This window comes from Pundamilia nyererei, unplaced genomic scaffold (genome assembly GCF_000239375.1).
Source record: "Pundamilia nyererei isolate P.nyererei 1_Seehausen unplaced genomic scaffold, PunNye1.0 scaffold00017, whole genome shotgun sequence".
Lineage (NCBI taxonomy): Eukaryota > Metazoa > Chordata > Actinopteri > Cichliformes > Cichlidae > Pundamilia > Pundamilia nyererei.
In genome coordinates, this window is record NW_005187418.1 from 2,003,061 (window position 1) to 2,022,752 (window position 19,692).

The 19,692-nt window shown below is 39.9% G+C and overlaps 2 protein-coding genes across 4 annotated transcripts in view; one reads left to right on the forward strand and one right to left on the reverse strand.

Moving 5' to 3' along the window:
• Nucleotides 1-2,959: 2,959 nt before the first annotated feature.
• Nucleotides 2,960-6,953, forward strand: snf8 (SNF8 subunit of ESCRT-II). Its single transcript, XM_005725785.1, has 9 exons — nucleotides 2,960-3,078; nucleotides 3,248-3,319; nucleotides 3,722-3,772; nucleotides 4,278-4,416; nucleotides 4,770-4,874; nucleotides 5,341-5,413; nucleotides 5,558-5,699; nucleotides 6,100-6,174; nucleotides 6,383-6,953. Exons 2-9 carry the CDS (start codon nucleotides 3,269-3,271, stop codon nucleotides 6,518-6,520), a joined length of 774 nt encoding a protein of 257 aa, XP_005725842.1. The 5' UTR covers nucleotides 2,960-3,078; nucleotides 3,248-3,268; the 3' UTR covers nucleotides 6,521-6,953.
• Nucleotides 6,954-7,259: 306 nt separating this feature from the next.
• The window catches only part of calcoco2 (calcium binding and coiled-coil domain 2), a 16,041-nt gene continuing 3,608 nt past the window's right edge, over nucleotides 7,260-19,692 (reverse strand). Inside the window, exons 1-15 of one of the 3 annotated variants that reach the window (XM_005725786.1) lie at nucleotides 18,266-18,359; nucleotides 17,587-17,770; nucleotides 17,391-17,493; nucleotides 16,579-16,739; nucleotides 11,948-12,073; nucleotides 11,712-11,837; nucleotides 11,544-11,636; nucleotides 10,630-10,727; nucleotides 10,485-10,554; nucleotides 10,191-10,355; nucleotides 9,915-10,103; nucleotides 9,252-9,389; nucleotides 9,025-9,154; nucleotides 8,638-8,654; nucleotides 7,260-8,338 (exon numbers count right to left, since the gene is read on the reverse strand). In XM_005725786.1, the coding sequence (XP_005725843.1) occupies nucleotides 8,183-8,338; nucleotides 8,638-8,654; nucleotides 9,025-9,154; nucleotides 9,252-9,389; nucleotides 9,915-10,103; nucleotides 10,191-10,355; nucleotides 10,485-10,554; nucleotides 10,630-10,727; nucleotides 11,544-11,636; nucleotides 11,712-11,837; nucleotides 11,948-12,073; nucleotides 16,579-16,739; nucleotides 17,391-17,493; nucleotides 17,587-17,757 (1,743 nt within the window). In that variant the 5' untranslated portion in view covers nucleotides 17,758-17,770; nucleotides 18,266-18,359 and the 3' untranslated portion in view covers nucleotides 7,260-8,182. Of the gene's footprint in view, nucleotides 8,339-8,637; nucleotides 8,655-9,024; nucleotides 9,155-9,251; nucleotides 9,390-9,914; nucleotides 10,104-10,190; nucleotides 10,356-10,484; nucleotides 10,555-10,629; nucleotides 10,728-11,543; nucleotides 11,637-11,711; nucleotides 11,838-11,947; nucleotides 12,074-16,578; nucleotides 16,740-17,390; nucleotides 17,494-17,586; nucleotides 17,771-18,248; nucleotides 18,360-19,692 lie in introns of those variants that run through there. The other 2 variants (XM_005725787.2, XM_005725788.1) reach the window with 2 other exon arrangements.

Consider the following 19,692-nt stretch of genomic DNA (forward strand, 5'->3'; position numbering starts at 1 on the left):
ATAAAAGCAAAAAAGATATGATTATAAAATTGTAAAAATATTCATATATGTTTGTGTTTGCGGAGGAAAATAAATGTAAAGGCTTATAGTGGGGGATTATTTATCACAATATAGTGCATGGCAGGTCACAGCTGTGAAGACAAATCTTAAATGTTAGAAAATATTCTGATAAAAAAACATCTTAAATTGGAATTTATACTTTTAATTGACTTGTGGGTTAAACATTTTAATGAATACAGTCTGAACGTGACAGTGTGGGGTAGAAATGGGTTACTGTGGGGGGTACTTCAATCACAAAAGATTGGAAACCTTGCCTCAGTGCAGCAGGAAGTCCTTTTATCTGCATAATGAGCTTGAATTTAATATAAGTATTTAAATGGCTTCCAAACTTTTCTCCGTGTGCTTAGCTGACTATTTTTCCCCCAGTATGTCAACACAATTTATAATAGCGTGACTCCTTAAATACATAATAATAAGTACTTTATACCACATTTTGTTATATCTTTGATAATTCAATTAAAATCAGTTCAGATTTATTTATATAGTGCGAAATCACACGAACAGTTTCCTCAAGGTGCTTTGAATTGTAAGGTAAAAACCTCACAATAATACAAGAAAAACGGAGAAAACCTTGTCATATATGACAAGGAAGCTATCAGGGTCCATATTCTGCTGCTATAATACAGTACACTGTAATAATGTGGCTGATGTGGACAAGTTAAATGGCCAATTGGTTAAAACTACAATTTTTATGATTAGTTGAGCTGCTTATTAATCAAATCTACAAAAAGGAAAATCCTCTGCTTCTTGGATGTGAGGATTTGACTCTTGGTCAGATAGAATTACACGTCTGGAAATATTTTCATCATTTTCTTTAACTTTAGCAATCAAAAGGTTGAACAAATAACCAAAAAAATATAACAATAACAAAAGTCACCTTGAGGGGCCAAATAGTGTGAGACAAAGATCCTGCAATATCAGAGAAAAAGCAGGCGATCCCCTGTGAGCAGAGCTTGGTGACAGCGGGGAAGAAGAATGTGTATCCCAAACTGGGGAAATTCACTTGTTTGAGCAGCAGAAGGATCAGGAAGTGAATTGCAGATATATTAGAAAAATAAATATGTTTCTACTAAGCACAAATGGTTGTATATATATACAGGGGAGAGCGATCCAAATATCGATCATACCAGTGCTAGTACTGGTATTGGACTGATACTAGCACGAGAGGATCGACACTGTCGCGTCTATTTTATTTATAGCCTACAGCACAGTTAAACAACAGAAGCTGACCCAAAGGGATTTAGAGACAGGCAGATTTACAGGTCTCAAAAAACAAAAACAGCTTCAAAGTACATGAAAAGCTCAAAGGTGTTACTGGTATTAGCAACACTGACACTATTTACTCGCTATCGGTTCGATATCAAAATTTCCAGTATCACAAAGCACTAATAATAAGATACTATTAAGTCTTTAAGATATGACAGGGTCTGACTACTATTGAGTGTGAGGAGAGGGAATAAGAGGGTCAAAGAAATAATCAGATTTTTATATTTGTGTCTTTGTTGCCTCTCAGTGAAGACGAGCAGAACCTGAGGAAGAGGTACGCTGAGTCTACCATCGCCAGCGAATTCAGCAAAATCATGGATTCAATGGTGCAGAAAAACTTTATCAAGTTCTTGCTCAGCCAAAGGCAGAAGAAAACCAAGTGAGTCAGTGAATGAAGCACCAGATTAAAAGCAGAACAAAACAACAGATTTATTTGATTGAAAGGTATTTTCTGTTCTCTCAGGCCCGCTGATGCTGGGAAGGATTTAGAGGAACATCAGTACAACAACTTGCTGAAGCTCAGCCTGCAGGAGAAGCAGGGGAGAAACATTTAGGTGTGCTTAAACTTATTCACGTGCAGAGGCACTACCTGTATTCTTTTCAAATGACGATGTGGCACAGACAATTTGAATATCTGGTTAGAAATAAGCATAATTCTATAATAAACATAACAAGGCTCAATGTCCCAGAGCCTCGTGTCTTCATGAGGACACAGGGCTCTGGGACATTTGAAGCAGCGTTTTCTCTCTATTTTGTGACAGAACAATGAATTAATTAAAAATAAAATCCAAAATCAATTTACTTTGCTGTGTTTAATATAAATAATCTGTCACACTGTTCTCAGGCTGTGAGGATCCAGAAGGATGCAGAGGCACTGTGGAGACCTCATCTCAACTCTTCTTCATCTTTAACTCTGTGATGGACAATCTGTAGGTCTACTAGTGTAAAACTGTGAATATTTGTCCCGTGCAAAAGCTCTATTTGTGTAATGCAGTCTTCACATAAATGAATAAAATTATTATCTAAAAATCACTGAATCACTGAATTGTACTTCTCAGAGTCTTTGAACCTGAAATGCTGGAGATACTATAACTATAACCACAACTATAACACCTATATAACAACTATAACTGTTTCAACTCCGTTTCAAAATAATTGTAGTCCTAAATCAATCAACACACTACTAATATCACGCTGTAACTCTTTACACTGCAAAACCTGTCACCTAACACCTGCTGATTGTTTTTTCCCCCCACGTTATTCAATAAATTTTATTTTTTCTGTTTTATTAAATGTCATATATTTCATTTTCTATGTTCATTAAAACATGTTTTATGTTGTTCAGATATATGTCTATATAGCTGCTTCTTTAATTTTTCTAATGCTATTTTTAAGGTTTTGTCTGCTGTAACAGCCAGAAATTCTTAATTTATAAGAATTTCTAATAAATAAAGTTAATTCTTCAAAAATATATAATATAAAGGGATCTCATGATGCAAAGAAGCAATTATTATTTGCTGATGAGGATAATTTTGATAATATATTCATAATAACTTTAAACGGATTAACAGCAACAAGCTGCTATATCCTCCCCAACACCAGGGGGCAGTGTTCAGTACACTGTTCAGCTGTTTACTTCCTTGTAAACAAAATGGAAGCAGTTGCAATCATTTAGCGTGAAACATCCCAGAAAAAACCCAGAAAACTTCACTTTTCAGCCGTTAAAATCGACAGGAGTTACAGATCGGTGATGTAAGAGCTAAATTTGTTCTTTGAGGTGAAATCAGGAAGAATTTATGAGCGACAATGCGTTAAATTAGGATTAGTTTAGCTTAGGTTAAGATTTTTACCCTAAATTGTGCAGAGGAGTCATTTTTGTGCCATAACCTCGTAGTTTCGAGTTTAAACCTTCCTCTTACAGTTTGGGACAAACATCACCAAAATGCGGAGAGGTGTCGGCGCCGGGGCGATCGCCAAAAAGAAGCTGGCTGAGGTAACGCTGTAACTCAAAGCGGTGATTCAAGAGGAGTCAGAGCCTCACATTAGTCATATGTGTATTATCTTTATTCCAGCTGGCAGGAGGTATTTAAAAGCCAACGTGAGCCGCAGATATTTTTTTATTGCCGTGGTTTAATTTTAGCAGAATACACCTGCAAAAGCCATTTACTGCTGCTTCATCATTTAGTAATGATGATACCAGGAATTAGTTTGTAATATGCAGGTTAATGTGGGCAAAAGTATCATAAATATCTCTAAATAATGTCAGCCTTTATTTAAATGCACTTGGTAAGCAGTTAACCCGTATTTACACACATTAAAACCGCCTGCCAATGATGAGTGTAGAAACTGGAGCAACATTTTTCTTATCTCACTTGTACTTTTTTTGTTTGTTAAGGCCAAATACAAAGAAAGAGGAAATGTTCTGGCTGAGGATCAAATAGTGCAGGTGAGTTTTTGTGAGTTTTGTCTGCGAAGTGAAACCATTGTCCGTAAATTAAACCATGAATTGTGTGATTATTTGTTTTCACCCTTGTGTTAAATTTAGTATAATTATTTATCTTACTGGCTTACTGACACACTCCTTTAATGCAAATTGGTGGCCTCAAATAGCAATAAATGCACTTAATTTATTCCAGATTGTCGCCTTTTGCTTACTGATTAATCAAAACATATATAATAACAATACTAAATAGTTTCTATTCTTTCCATTGAAAAGTTTTGCTTTGTCTTTTTTAATTTAATATTTTTGTTTTGGAGTTTTTGTTTCATTAAAATCAGATGGTATTGTAATTGGTTCAGATTTTGTGACCCTGTGGTGAGCTATTTTTGAATGTTTCAAAGACTAAAATATTTTGAATATGAAATTTGCTATCAGTACCAATAAATTATGAAAATAAGTCCCAATTGAAGCCCCAGTTTTACAACTGAACATTTTTTCCCTTTTTTGCTAGATGTCCAAGCAGCTGGAAACTTTCAAGACCCACCTGGAAGAATTTGCCAGCAAACATAAACAAGAGATCCGCAAGAACCCACAGTTCAGGGTCCAGTTTCAGGAAATGTGTGCCACCATCGGCGTTGACCCGCTTGCATGTGAGAATGATTTGGGATATAATCAGCATATGTTTTGGCATATTAGTGGCATTAGAAATAAATAAATAAATAAATAAGGGACTGGATGGGGATCCATTCAGAGAATATGGTCAGAACTTTAAAGATCAAAGTTGTAAATCTGAATGAAAAAAAAGTGAAGTTCACGATACAAAACTTGGAAAATTGTGTTCTTTTTCTACATAGACCCAAATTAATTCACTTTACAAGTTTAATTTGGAAAAAAATCATGCTGTATGAGAGCAAAATTTTCAGGCTGTTTCAGGTCTGTTTTCTTCTGCTTATCCAAGTGACGTAACCTTTTCTGTGCCGTTTTTATTTTTTGTTTTCCACAGCTGGTAAAGGGTTTTGGTCTGAGATGCTCGGAGTTGGTGACTTCTACTATGAACTCGGTGTGCAGATCATTGAAGTGTGCCTTGCCCTGAAACATAGAAACGGAGGTTTGTATGCAGAGTGGCTGTGAATAGTCCCCCCCAAAAAACTGTTTTCCTCAGCCTCAGTAGAAAACATAAGGTCAAGGAAATATCTGAAAGAGAACTTTAAGGACTGAGAGAATCAGACTGCACTTACACAAGACTCCTTAATTATGTTGGGCCTGCTTTCATAAAGGCTAGTTCAGTGTAACCTCTGCTAAATGCGGTAAATAAGAAACACAGAAGCACCTTTTCCTAGTATTTAGAGGATTCTTATTACAGCTGCAGATACTTCTGGGTCACTCAGTTAGGACCCTTCCTATTCAACAGTAACCTGCATCTTTATTTACCTGCAGCAGTCTGCTGGCATTAATATCTTAGACATCAGAGGTAACAGTGAATTGCAGAAAATCAAATCATGAACTGAATCCGGTAATTATAACCCAGCTCTGAAATCACTAAATAAAGTCCCAATGTGTGTGTTTTCTTTTAGGGCTGATTACTCTAGATGAGCTCCATCAGAGAGTACTGAAAGGACGCGGTAAATACGCTCAGGAGGTTAGCCAGTAAGTATAACCAACCGAACGTGTTGTGTAGTATAGAAACATGTGCTACTGATCGACATAAAATGCCTTAAAGATGTTTATTTTTGGATTATTTAATGCCTGGACATCAACTTTAAATCACGTGGCTGAATATGTGCTTCCCAGGGATGACTTGGTCAGAGCCATAAAGAAACTGAAGGTGATGGGGAATGGGTTTGGGATGATTCCCGTTGGTGGTTCTTACTTGGTCCAGTCAGTCCCGGCTGAGCTCAACATGGACCACACTGTGGTTCTTCAGCTGGCCGAGGTAAGACGAAGCCAAAGTTCAGCATAAAGCAATCAGCAGCCTTGAAAAATAATCAAGTGCTTGTTTTTACACAATCCTAAGGACTTCTTGTACTTTATCCTCCATCCTGAGGTCTTTATTACATTTTGGTTGTGTAACTTTCATGCCATTACATAATTCTTTTGGACAAACTCTTTGTTGCATAGTCCCATTTTTATTTCCATGAAGGCAGTCCGCGAATGTGATGCAGTAAAATTCTTCGAGCCTTTATTTTATTGCCACCATGTATTGAAGGATCACAGCAGGGAGAGGTAAAAGGACAATGTTGAGGATTTTGTGTCTGAGATAAGGGCTTTTATTCTGAAAGGTGAGATCCCAGCTGTTTCTGGTGCTCTAATGTCAGTCTTCTTTTTGTTTGCAGAAAAAGGGATACGTCACAGTGAGTGAGATCAAGGACAGTCTAAAATGGGAGAAGGAGCGAGCGTGTCACGTGCTGGTGAGTAAACATCAGCTCATTTTAACTGTGTGAAAGCAGCCAGGATGGAGATTATATATATCAAGGTCTGTGAGGAGCAGGGTACAGCCTGGCCATTGGCTGTTTCTTAATCATCCTTTAATCCTGCGCTACTTCAAACCGATCCGCTGTTTTCTTTTATTTGGGGCCTAAAATAACTGGTTTCCACTCTCCTTTGTCCTTTTCCCAGGATCACCTGCTGAAGGAAGGCCTGGCTTGGCTGGACTCTCAGGCAGCTGGAGAGGCACAGTACTGGCTGCCAGCGCTCTTCTCTGAGCTGACTTCCCGTGACGTCACACCGGAGGAGGCCAATCAGATGACACCTTAAGCTGTGGGAGGCCCCGGACCTGCAGCTTGAGGCTTGTTGGTAAACAAAATGTGCCCTGTGGGAGGAAGGTGGCTCATGTGACGGAGTTGGCTGAGGCTCTGGAGCTGGCGTGCAGCATGGACTCCCTCTGAGATCAGATTTTGGACATGTGGAGGGGAAACTTTCCAAAGAGTGCACTAATATTACCGCAGAGTCAGTGAAAGGGAGCTCCAGCCCACGGCAGAAGAATTCGGCTTATACTATCAAGGTTTTTGGGTGATTAGAAGAAAGTTCTTCCAAATGTATAAACGAGATCATTCTGTTTTGTTGCACATTTTTTATTATTCTGCAATAAAATGCACTTACATTTATTACTTGATATGACTTTTGACTCAAACTTGTTACATGTTCAAATCATCAGAAACCTGGTTAAATAAATGACTTTGTTATAACTGATCATAATTTCCTCTTACAGATAAGTGCAAAGACAAATGAATAACTCCGGATAATATATTTAATATTTCATCAAGTTTCGATATTAACCTAAAATGCTATATTCAACAACTTCAAGGATCATTTAATAAAATCACACATTTTTCTGATGGCTATATTCAAAAGTAAAAACTTTAAAACTGACTTTCAATGTGAGAAACTAAAGACTACTAAGATTTTGAGACAAAGATGGGATCTTAAACTGCTAGTGGGGTCATTTTTTTTAAGATTATATCACATCCTGCTTGTGCTGGAAAGAAAAACAGCTTTTGTTTTTTTTTTTTTTAAATCCTCCCCGATGATGTTCAGGTCAGGTAAACTAAGGTTTTATCATCTCTTCAGCAAATATGACAGAGTGGAGTCTTTATCTTAACTATACTTCTTCCGTTATACATGACTGATAATCTTTCCTGATTTCAGAAACTTAGGAGAACAAAAACGACATACTCTGATAGCACAATGTTAGGGTGACCACCAATGAGACCACTATCTGCCTCGAGGCTTCTGCAGCAGTGAAGCATCACATTATGATTACTGATTAGAGGACCGTTACAATACAGTTAAAGCCTATAATATTAAGAAACTTGAATTTCCACACAACTTTCCAATTTCTTCACCAAACCAGTGCCTGTGGAAAAACTTAAAAGTGGGGGGAGAAGTAGACTCAAATTTGTGGTGCGAAACATTACATGTTTTGCATGTGGCAGGGGTTCAACATCAGTGTTTGTGTGCCTAAATATCTCCCATATTCATAATGTTTAGGATTTATTCACTAACCAGCCTTTAAATTCATGTGAAACCACCACGGGTGTGTCTTTATAACGCGCGTGTGTGTGTGTGAATATTTCAGCGTGCATTCAGAAGTTTGCATGTCCTAAGTAGGTTTTAATGAGGCGTTTGACTGTAGTCTAGTTTAACTGACTTGTTTGACACTTCGTGTGTTAATACCAGCAGCAGAGCCAAATATCTGTGTGTGTGCGCATGTGCCAAAATGTAAGCAGAGAAGTTGTGCCGTCTACTTTTACGTTTTTATATTTAAATGCAATAACATAGGCCGCGAAGGATTATGTAACACAGGCAGGTTTCCAGTGTCTGCAGGCCAACATGTTGAAGCCAAGAAGTTACTTTTAAATGTATAACCACCCATCTCTTAAGACCTATTCAAACCACGCTGCTGCCGCTCTCTCTCTCCTAATGGCTGTAGACGTGATCTTCAAACGTGGCCTGGTCCATGTCGTCACAGATCATCGTGCAGAAGGGGCAGACGCGGTGACACTGCTCGTGCTGATCCAGTTCGTCCTGGGTGATGCCGGGGAAGCTCTCGCGGCAGTGACGACACACCAGCGACTGAAATGGAGACGGCAGCACATCAGGGGTCGTAATGGAATAGCGAGCGGATTAAGTTTTAAATCCGCTTCAAAAATAAACCCTAAACAGCCGAGTCACTCGAGGGAGGGGGGCTTTTCTCATTAATGTGTTTTGGAGGGGGGAAGATGCCACGGGAGTCACTCTGTGGCAGCTTTAGTTAAGATATCTGCACCAAGGCTATCAGGAAAAAATAAATCCTAAACCAAAACCACTGTAGGTGTGAAGCTGGACTGAAATAAATATAAAAACTTAAATAAAAAGGAAAGTATTTGACTCACATCCTCGTCCTCTGGTCCTGCAATGAGACAGAAGAAAAGCAGTGAGCGCCATAAAAGGAGAATTTTTCAGCTACACAGTGATACGAATCTTTAAATGAAAGCACGTTACTGGCATGAAATAAGTGCAGTTTTGCAAGATTGTTAAGAACTGCAACCAAAACAGAGTTTCATGATTTCATGCACACATGTCCTGTACACATGAAGTTTTGAGGGCTTGGAAATGCTCGACAATTAACAGGAAGAACCACACTCCAAGTCGCCCCTCAGTACTTAGAGGGGCTGTAAGATCAAGGTAAAAGTTAGTGTAAATAGCTAAATATACTAAAGTTAGTATTTTCTTCAGATTTAGTAGGTTTTAGACAGTACATGTGTGAGACAGTTTCCCACCTATGGTTTCATAAACGTGGGTTGAAGCAGGTGGTGCGTCATCATCTGGCTGCAAGTACAAAGGTTCTGCAGGAGTTGTAGGGGGCTCCGTGTAAAGTCTGCGCAGGTCCTGAATGGTTTCTTTGAGAGTCTGGCAAAATAAACACAGTTGAGGTGTCAACATTTTTTTTTAAAAGTGATTCTGAGTCTGAACATCTACCGAGTAGAGCCAGCGTTATTGTGTGTACCTGGTTTTCTCGAGCAAGCTCCTCCTTCTCTTGTGTCAGGAGTGTGAGCTGATTGTCTTTCAGATTTATGGTCGACTCCCTTTCATCTATGGCGATGTTCTTATCTGCCAACACTTCATTAACTTCAAGGATTTGCAGCTGAAAAATCAAAGAAAACCAAGTTCAATTTTCAGAAACGTCCAACAGACAAACTGCAGGTCAAAAATTCCAAAATGATAATAAACCACAAAATTAAAAACACTTTAAGTCTAAAGAATTTCCAGCCTGTGTCGAACCCGCTGAGAACTTTAATGAGGTCCAATCCAAAGGTGTCATATAGAGTCAAGTTCAGGGGCTCTTGGGGTTTGATATTTGCACATTTCTCACAAAGTATCAGATCAGCTAAATATTAAAAAAATAATAAGCTGAATTTTTAGTCTGTACCTTTATCATGAGTTTGGGCACTTAATTTCATGCACTCTGGACAGTAGCTCAGAGTTCAATATGCACATGATAAATATAGCATCATTTAATTTTCTCAGCTTTTCTTCCGTTTTTATTTAATTATATTTATTTTAATGATTATCAGCTGATTTTTCTTGCTTGTTCTGATTTAGGTGGAGCAGGAAAAAAGAAAACCCAAAACAGATAAGAATTAAATCTTAAAATTTCACATCGATTCACCTCAAATTTGCTGCTCTTCCGTTTTTCGCCATCCAATGCTTTGCACACGTTCTCCAGCTGATCCCGGATTTTTTGCATCTCCGCCTCCAAATACTCATTACGTCTCTTGGCATTTCTGGTCTCCTCCTTTTCAGCTGCCAGCTTGGCCTCAGTCTCCTGTAGCTGTCTGGTAAGAGTCTGACACTGAAACTAAGGAGGAGACGCATCTTTAAGCCATGAAATTAGATACTTTTTTTTAGGAGGTTACGATCCCCTTTTTTTTTAACCTGTTCGCACCTTTAGGTCATCCGAAGGGCTCTGCTGAGTCTCCTGCACTGAAAGCCTCCTCTGCAAGTCCTGGTTCTCTCTCTGCATTTTATCCACGTTGTAGGTGAGGCTCTGAAGTCTTTGCAGCTCTGCAGCGAGCCTCTCTTTCTCTTTCCTGCTGCTCTGAAGGTCCACCTGGCAGCATGCAATATATATATTTTTGTATTTCTCTGGTTCCAAATAAATGACAACTGAATGGATCAACTCTCAGGCCAGCCCATTTAAAATGATCACAGCAGTAAATAAAGTTAACTAAAGATTTACCTCGATGAGCTGGATGCCGTCCTTTGCTTTAAACAGCTCCCGTTCACCTTCTCTGACCTTTGCATTCAGCCTAAAACGCACAGATTTGAGCATCAGTAAGCAGATGCGTTCTAAAAGTTTTGGTTTGAAGTAGAAAATGACTCACTTGGAGATCTCCTCACTCTGGGCCTCAATCGCCTCCTTCAGCTTTTCACGCTCGTCTTTCAGCTGGTTGATCTTCTGCACAGCTCGATCGTATTTCTCCTGTAAAACAAGGAAGAGGTTTGTGGTGTGGGTGTGGTCTCTGGCCAGCTGCAGAGGAGGGGTGACGCAGTGAGCTCCCGGGGCGGCGCAGGGGCGGGGTGAACAGGTGTGCTGGGATCTGACAGTTATTGTGTCTCTTTATATGTTGGCAATGACAGTCGGAGGGGGGAAGCGGACATGACAGCAGAGAGAGAGCGGGAGTGTCTGTGTCCCAGTAAAAACCACAGTATTAAATAAAAGTTCTGCTGTCATCATATTCGCTCCAGCTTATGTTTCTTGGATCCAACGTTACAAGGTTACTGTAAGATTCAGATCAGCGGTCATAGGAGAAGGGTTCACTTGACATGTGAAACTGAGATTGAAAATGATGAAAATGGGGAAAAAAGGAAAGAAAAACAACAATTTTACAAAACTATGACTGTGGTATCAAGATTTTTTATATCTGCCATTAGAGTGAAGTGTGGCAGTTTAAAAAAAAGAAAAAAAAAAGAAGTTTGCACACATAATTTGCACAAACACGGCTTGCATTGAGCAAACTGGCTCTACAGACTTCTTTATTTACTTTAAATTTAACCGGGAAATCACACTGAGACCTTTACAACTCAAAGCATATTAAAAATGCAACATAAACATCAAATATTACAGCTTATCACTTCAAATCCAGCATAACGCGATTTTCCTTTCAGCACTTTGGGAGCTGGACAGTGGATTAGTCCACATACAGCCCAGAACCAAACATTGGTGGTGTTCAAAGCTCCCACTTAACAAAGCTCACTTACTTTAGACCGTCTAACAGTGAGACAGAATCCATCTTACCTCGCTCGTTCTCGATGAACTCCGCTCCCTCCTCTCAGTGACGCTGTCCTGCTGTATCTCCATCTGCTTCGTCATCTGGATCACCATCTCCTCCTAACGTCAAACATAAGTTTTTACACAGATGTCAAAGTGCTGAATTTAGATGTAAAATGTCAAGCGAGGGCAAACCTTCAAGCTGTCATTTTCTTTCAGCTGCTGCTGGAAAGAGCTTCTCAGGTTTTTAATCTGTTGCTTGGTTTGATCCAGTTCAGTGGCCAGTTCGGCGTTTTCTTTCTCTTTTTGCTCATTCTGCCCCTGTGAGAGAATCAATAACACTGAGTCAGCTTACCAAAGTTCAGCTTACACTTTACTATTTTCTCTGTTGCACAAGACAAATGGCGGAGTGGAAAATAAGATAAGTGGACCTTTAAGCCGGCAGCTTGCTGCTGCTCCCTCAGCAGAGCACTCTTCAAGGTTTCATTTTCAGCTCTTATCTGATCCAGCTCTTTCTGCATTTCAGCTTTTTCGCGTAAGCTCTGCTCAACTTGGTCCTGGAAAAAGGAAAAACCAAATATGTCAATAAAAAGCTCTGTTTACTTTTCAGACACTGCGACCTGCTCTCATGTGTTGTTGGAGAGACAAAAGTCAGAAGCAAGCACTGCATTTAACCCCTCTGAAGTATTAGAAGTATAATGGCGAGCAAAGACCTCTCTGGGATCACAGATACTTTTTTTTTTGGCTAAAAACAAACATCTTCCGAAGCTCTTCAATAGCCCAGATGCTCACTGACATGTGACTGCGAACTGTGTTTGTGATCTATTACGCTCACTGCAGAACTAAGCACTAAAGACCTAACCCTCCACGGACACAGAAAACAGTGGAATAAAATATTACAGAATCTGACAAAGTATAAAGACTGAATGTACACAGGGTTGAAAGGGGTGCAGGTGGAGATAAGGTGGGGAAGACGCTCACACAGGCGAGAATTCAGACAGGCAAAAATGAGACTTGGGGTAGGGGAAAACAAACAAACAAAAAAACCACAACATCAAGGAATTAGGGGAAAAGACAAGTCAATTCACAGGAGGAAAGCAAGGCAAAACAATCATCAAAATAAACTGGAAGTGGAGTGAAGACGGGGGATACAGAGACAAAACAGAGGTGGACAAAGTCAAGAAAACCCTTCAAACAGCAGGAAAATGTGAACACATGAAAATATGAACACATGAAAAGGTCTAGGGGATGTAAAAAGTATCCGGGTTGAAAAAAGAGAGAAATAGGTAAAACGGTTAAATTAAAAGGTTTTATTAACATTTCAACAAAACTCAGACTGTCAAGCTGCTGTCACCAATAAAAAAGAAGTAAACACAACTCAGTAGTTGGTCAAAACCCTGAAAAATTAAGCAGTTGTCTCCTCTCTACCTTATACTTCCAACACTGCAAAACAACATGTGCTAAAGTTTCCTCCTCTCCACAATAACCACATTTCCCTGAATTATGTTTCCCTATCAACAATAGTGTAGAATTCAAGCCTGTATGTCCAAATCTCATTCTTGACGCCGCCTCCTCCTCCCCTTAGAATTTTATAGAACCACCTTCCCCTCTTTTCTTCTTCGTTTTTGCCATCTAGCCCTCATTTCTAACTTTAAAATACTCTTAATCCGCTTGAACAAAACTCACCGCCAGATCATCTATCCTATGATAAGTGGCTTCCTTTGCCAACCTATCTGCTTCTTCATTCCCCCTCGCCCCATAGTGAGCCGGGACCCATACAAACACTACTAACAGACCCATCATATGTATTCTGAAAAGACTTTACCGAATCTCTATTAAAATATCTGTTCGACCTTCTGAATGACCGCTCTATGGACTGACCAAGGATGCTCCTGAATCTGAACAAATAATTGCTTTCAGTGGCCTCATCTCTTCCGCCCACTGAACCGCTAATAGAATTGCTATCATTTCTCCTGTAAACACAGACAAGCCATCATTTATTCTCCTCCCAATTTCTACCATAAAATCCAGAATCACCACTTCTACCCCCACTTGACTAGCTGGATTCGCATCTGTATATACTTGCACATACCCATAATACTGTTCAATGTAACCCTGAACTGAATGGGAGTCTAGACCGCCTGCCTATCCTTACTCTTCTTGTCCAATAATACAAAATCTACTACTGCTTTAGGAAGTATCCATGGAGGGATTGCAGGCCACGGCACTCGTTGACATGACTAACTGATCCAAATTAAATTCTCTAGCTCTTCCCCCCCCCCACCACCCATCCAAAGCTCTTTAATTCCCTCCTTTCTCCCAGCAAGGTTTAAATACTTCTAGCGTAGGGTGATCCTGCCCCTGTAAATTTGCCCAATAATTCAATCTAAGATGTTCTCTCCTCAATCCTAGTGGCATCTCCCCCCCATCTCCATCTGCAAGGCTACAGTAGGCGTTGTTTTAAATGCCCCTGTACAAAGTCTTAACACCTGATACCAAATAACATCTGATTTCCCAAGAGTAGTGTCTGCTACCGAATTACATGCCACACAACCACAATCTAACATTGACCTCACCAACCCAGTGTATATGGCCCCCAAGGATTCGCTATTCGCTTCCCAATCCCTCCAAACTAAACACCTCAAAATATTTAAAACTTTTACACTTACCCACCAATTCCTGAATGTGTGCACCCCAGGTTACCCTCCCATCCAACCACAAACCCAGAAACTTAAACTTCCTCACTCTTTCTAATTCCACGCCATATAGCTTCACCCAACTTCCTCACTAACCCCTTTGAAGCCCCACTTATACGACCACTCTTCAACTTTACCAACTGCTTCCTGCAGCTTCTTTACAATAAATTCTACATTCCTCTCTCTCCTCCATAAGGCTCCATCAAAAAGTGAACATCCCACCCCACGCTCTATATCATTAAACACATCATGAATCATTAGAGAAAATAACAAGGGACTCACTATGCTCCCTGAGGAGTCCCATTCTCTACAGAAAACCTCTCCTGAATAACTCTGTCATGTGAAGGCTGTGTGCAGGCAGGAAAAGGACCCAAAATCCAGACTCACGGAAACAAAAGGTGAACTTAAATACAGATTTAATGCTGGACGGCAAAACAGAAAACTGGCTGAACTAGAATACAAAATAAACTAATGCGGCAGCCTGGGAAACAGACCACACAGTACAATATGATGGTAGATCGCGACACTGACACAGAAACACAGGGCTTAAATACACAGAGGAGGCAATCAAAAGATGAGAGACAGGAGGGAAACACAGCTGGGACAAAACAGGGCTGACGTGACGAAGGAAGCAAAACTAGACGCATTAACATGAGATACGGACTTTCAAAGTAAAACAGGAAACACAGACTGAACTTATAGACACAGACTCACAAGCAGGCACTGTAACAGAGACGTGGAGCAGGCACAGACACTGACTGGACACAGAACAGATGGAGTATGGAACCAAACTTAAAAACTACAAAATCACACACCAAGAAGAACTGGGGAAAAAATAGAAATGTAAAACAGAAACCAAAACCTTCACAAAAATAAACTAAGAAGAGAACACAAATAAAGGGTACAAAACAGAAACCACTGGGTCAAAGACCCAGGAACCCTAACACTTTCCAATTCTCACTTGTATTTGCGTACCCTTTAAAAAAAATCCAAAATCCACCTATACATCCACCCCTAACACCCAATTTATGGATTTTAATTAACAAACCTTCTCTCCACATCATATCATTAGCTTTCTCCATATTGAAAAACACTGCCACCGCACACACTTTATTTATCTGAGCCCTCCTAATTTCATGCTCCAAACACAATACTGGATCCATAGTACTTCTCCCTCTTCTAAATCCACTTTGATAGTTAGATAAATCCTCTACTTTCTACATAATATATTAATCTTTCATTTATCATTCTCTCTATAACTTTACATATATGTGATGGTAAAGCTATCGGTCTATAGTTACCTGGCTTGGTTCTGGCCTAGAGCTCACCTATCCCTGGCCTTAAGTACCTCTAACTGCTGATGGGAGTCAGCTGTACCAAACGGACGGCACCTAGGCAGGGGGGCGAGAGGCCACACCCACTCCAGGACAATGTCAGGAAGAGACCCTGCTAGGGCCGTAAGCCTTTTTAAAGGCTTTGTTATTAGAATGTATAACTTGTTTTTACCAGCTTAGACAGCAAAGCTTGTAATGCTTTCACTTTGAGTCTGTGTATGCATCATCATAACAAAGCACCTACTGCAGCAGGAAATGCCACAGAACTGGTTTAAATACTTCTGACGCGTTCATACTGCACGTTGGGCGTCTGTAGCTGGATTTTGTCAGTGTGACGACGTTCCAGATGAGTCTTTTACATTTGTGAGGCTATGAAGGCGCTTTGAAGCTTGAAGAAGTAATTTGAAAGGTGGCGAGTGTATGTGGGCAAAAGGCTTTCTTTTTTTCATGCCGTTTTAAATTTTTGATTCATTAACGTGGCATATGAGGCGTCTTTATTTGCTGTACAGTCACAAAACTGAGCTCCATATTTTAAGATGGTTTTAAGGTGGTCCTGTTTTTTGTCTTGCAGCTTCATTTCTGGATGTCAGAAAACTTCCTACAGCTTAGTTACTCCAAATATAGGTACTTTTAGCTTTGTTATTTCCCACAGCAGATGGATTCACAAAGATTTGGAATGGCACTTGTGAACCTCTGAGGCTGTAAACCTCTTTTATTTGGCCTTACATACCTGACCTGCAGCTAGGAAATTAAAACAGGCCCTTCAACATCAAGCTCCGCCCACCATCTGGGTGTGATCTGTAACTCTGAGCTTTGCTTTGACATACATATCAACAAGGTGACGTTGCCATGCTTTCACCAAGTGAAAAATATTGCACAATTTATGCATCTTTTTCCTTGTCGTCATCTGCTGTAATACCCTCTAATCAGAGTCTCGAAACCTATCTCCAGCTTGTTCAACACCACATCACTCCTCACTACATTATCCTGGCTACCCTGCCGCTTCCTTTATGTCAGGTTTAAGTCACTTACCTGTGTTGTGATAACCAGCAGGTCATCGTCTGGGCTGATCTCCAGGCTTTGCTCCGCAGGGCTTCTGAAACAGAAAGGAGTGCTGGCTCCTCGCACCTGACCGGTGCTGTCGACGTAGCAGAACTGGTAGAACTCGATCTCATCTTTGGGCAGGTAGTAATCTGAAGGAAACGGATAACGAGATCTTGATGTCATGATGACTCAAAAACTCTCACTGCTCTTTGAAACGTTTATTATTTTGTTTCTCAATCAATAAAATGCTAAAAAATGTAAAAAGATCCATATTACATTTTAAACTCCCCCCAATAAACTGAACACACAAAAACCCTGAAGATGCCAGAATGATAGATTTGTTTTTACATGTTCTTGTAAAATTGGCTAAAAATGGTTTCTGATTGACAAGTTTAAAAAAAAATCAAATATCAAGAAAAGTTTCATTATTATGAAAATAAGGCTCTCTAAAAGCTTAGATTTTGGTTATATAACATATTGACTTTCTTGTGTGCAAAACATGGGGTACTTTCACCTCTTTGAGGCATAAAATATGTGGATACTTTATTGTAAAGCTGAAAAACCAGTGATGGATTGTTTGAGCTTCTGCCATTTTAACTGGACAAAAAACAAAAAGAAAAATAGGATTCTGTGGGTGAAACCTGGATACAATCATATCTGTCTGTGCAGATCATTGACACAGCAGCTCAGGAAAAACAGATTTAATCCTAAACTGTTTGCATTTAAGACACAACTAGGGTGTACACTACAAACACAGCCAAACACATTCACCTGGAAACAGAAGTGAAAGCATTTCTTACCCTTAAAGAAAGCTTGCCTTGTCACTGTCTGTTCCCCAACTACATCTATACATGGTTCCACCCACACAAAGGTATGATAATCCTTTGTTGTGGTCCACCCCACCTGGAAAAGGGTAGAAAAGCTTAAGAAGGACATTCTTTGATTTAACATTTATAAAAAAAAAAAAAAGTTGAGGATTTAATTGATCCAACCCACCTTAAAGATGCCCACCCAGTCCCTAGGGTTGGGCTGGAAGGCCGCAGTGAGGGTGTAGCTGCAGGTGACGTGGGTGGACGGTGGGTATGACTGAGGGATGTCGATGAACACCACCTGGGAGAAGGTGCGCGCCAAGTGGTCTGCTACCTCTGTAGCAGTGTTGCTCTCCATGCTGAGATGCACTCTGCCAGAAAATACATAAAGGTCGATGATGAAACATTTCAGGACGCTGACAGATGAGAACAGGTACAGCAAGCTCTCGGTGTCAGGACAGAAAGCAGCAGCGGTGTTACAGGCCTCCTCCTGATGTTGCTTATTTGCTTTTGCGCACTTACCATTGTTCTATTCTTTGACTGCTTACGCTCCAAAAACGATCTGAAAATCAACTTTCCTACAACTGAAATGACTTAAATGCTATTTTTAAGACATCCCCCTTGTCAGCCGATGACCTCAAATGTGTTTTATAAACTTTTGAAGGCCGTAAACTCACGATAGCTCATTAAAAAAAGAAAGAAGAAGAAATCGAAAGCAAAACAGCCTAAAAGACCGCACCCTGGACTTAACCGACGTCTTCCACGCATACAAGATAAAAACTACAACAGAAACTCTTCTAATAATCCTAAAATCGCAGTCAGATGTTCGGCTAAACACATGAAACTCACATATTTTCTGTCAGTACCTCGCTCCGACGTCTGCTGCTCAGGGAACTACCAGCTGAGTGCTGCCTTCACATGCTCGTCGGATATTTGTTTTGCCTGCACGTAAACGTTACAAACCTCAGTGACGCAGAAGGGGCTTTTTTCGGGCATGTCACGTAAGAGCTGAAAACAATCTTTTAAAACCTCATGCCTGGGGGGGAAACCCAGAAAAACTTTTAAAGCTCTTTGCAGATGTCAGATATGAATGATTATGTTATATTTGTGTAGTCCTGAGAACCTGAATAGTGCTTTAAAAAAACAACAACATTTATTTAAACAATACATTTTAAACATTGTTTTAACCCTTCCCTTCAGTTTTTCATATTTTGTAATTTGTACCTCCTCCAGGCTTTCTGAAGGCCGTTCAAATTGGATGCTTTTGCCCTGATTTTAGTCCAGTCCTCGTACTTGATCATTCCTCATTTAGAGGAATGTTTTGTTTATTAACCCACTTAACACTGACCTATAACTCATTCAAGCTTGAAAGAAGCATGTAGCTGAAGTGATGAAACCATGTTGTCTACACATAACAGAAAACTGAGCAAAGAACCAATTTTAAACTGTATCTTTAGGCACTTTGTTACCATCGCAGAAACACATAATTTCTTGATATTCCTTTAGTGTGAGCTATGAAAAATACCAAAGATAACACAGTTTAACAGGTGTAAAATAGTACTTGTGCATCGACAAGATGCATATCTTATTGTAGTTTTCTCTATGTCCCTTAATTTGAGGAACGTGGAAAAGTGGAGGGTAAAGGAGACATAGCAGGTCTACACAAAAAAGATCTTTCTGACCTTTCAGTTGATTCATCTACTATTTACCGAATCCTCATCAGAAATGGTCTCAGTGTAAGGATGGCTGTCAAGAAGTCGTGCTTAATAAAGGGAAAGTGGGAGGAAGGGCAGAGGCATGCCAAATTACACCAGAACTGGACTGAAATTCAGTGTTGACAGGTCTAATGGACACAACCATTTGTAATACACAGTGGATGCTCTGTCATGGTTTGGCGGTGGTGTTGGGATTTTGTCATCATTGTTGGAATTATGAATGCAAAGAAACAAGGTCAGATTTTGACTCACCATACAATACCATCTGGAAAGTGTCTGATTGGCAATAGGTTTATTTTTCAGCATGTCAATGGTCCCAAACACACAGCCAATGCAGTAAGACCATACAAGGAATGGAAAAAAATAATAATAATCACAGAGTGGAACACCATCACTCATGGACTGGCCTCCATGATTCATGGCGCCCGGACCTCAGCATTATTGAAGCAGTGTGTGATCATTCCAACAGAGAACAGAGCTAAAGGCAGCCAACATCCAAAGAAGAGCGTTGAATGTCCTTCAAGGCATCTCGAAAAATATTCCTGAAGACTCCTTAAAGAAATTACAAGAAAGCTGCA

Bases quoted from the DNA above. Each gene is read 5' to 3' on its own strand.
- snf8 (XM_005725785.1), top strand. From the start codon at position 3,269: ATGCGGAGAGGTGTCGGCGCCGGGGCGATCGCCAAAAAGAAGCTGGCT. The intron at 4,875-5,340 runs GTTTGTATGCAG...GTTTTCTTTTAG, and splicing joins CCTGAAACATAGAAACGGAG to GGCTGATTACTCTAGATGAG. The intron at 6,175-6,382 runs GTGAGTAAACAT...TCCTTTTCCCAG, and splicing joins AGCGAGCGTGTCACGTGCTG to GATCACCTGCTGAAGGAAGG.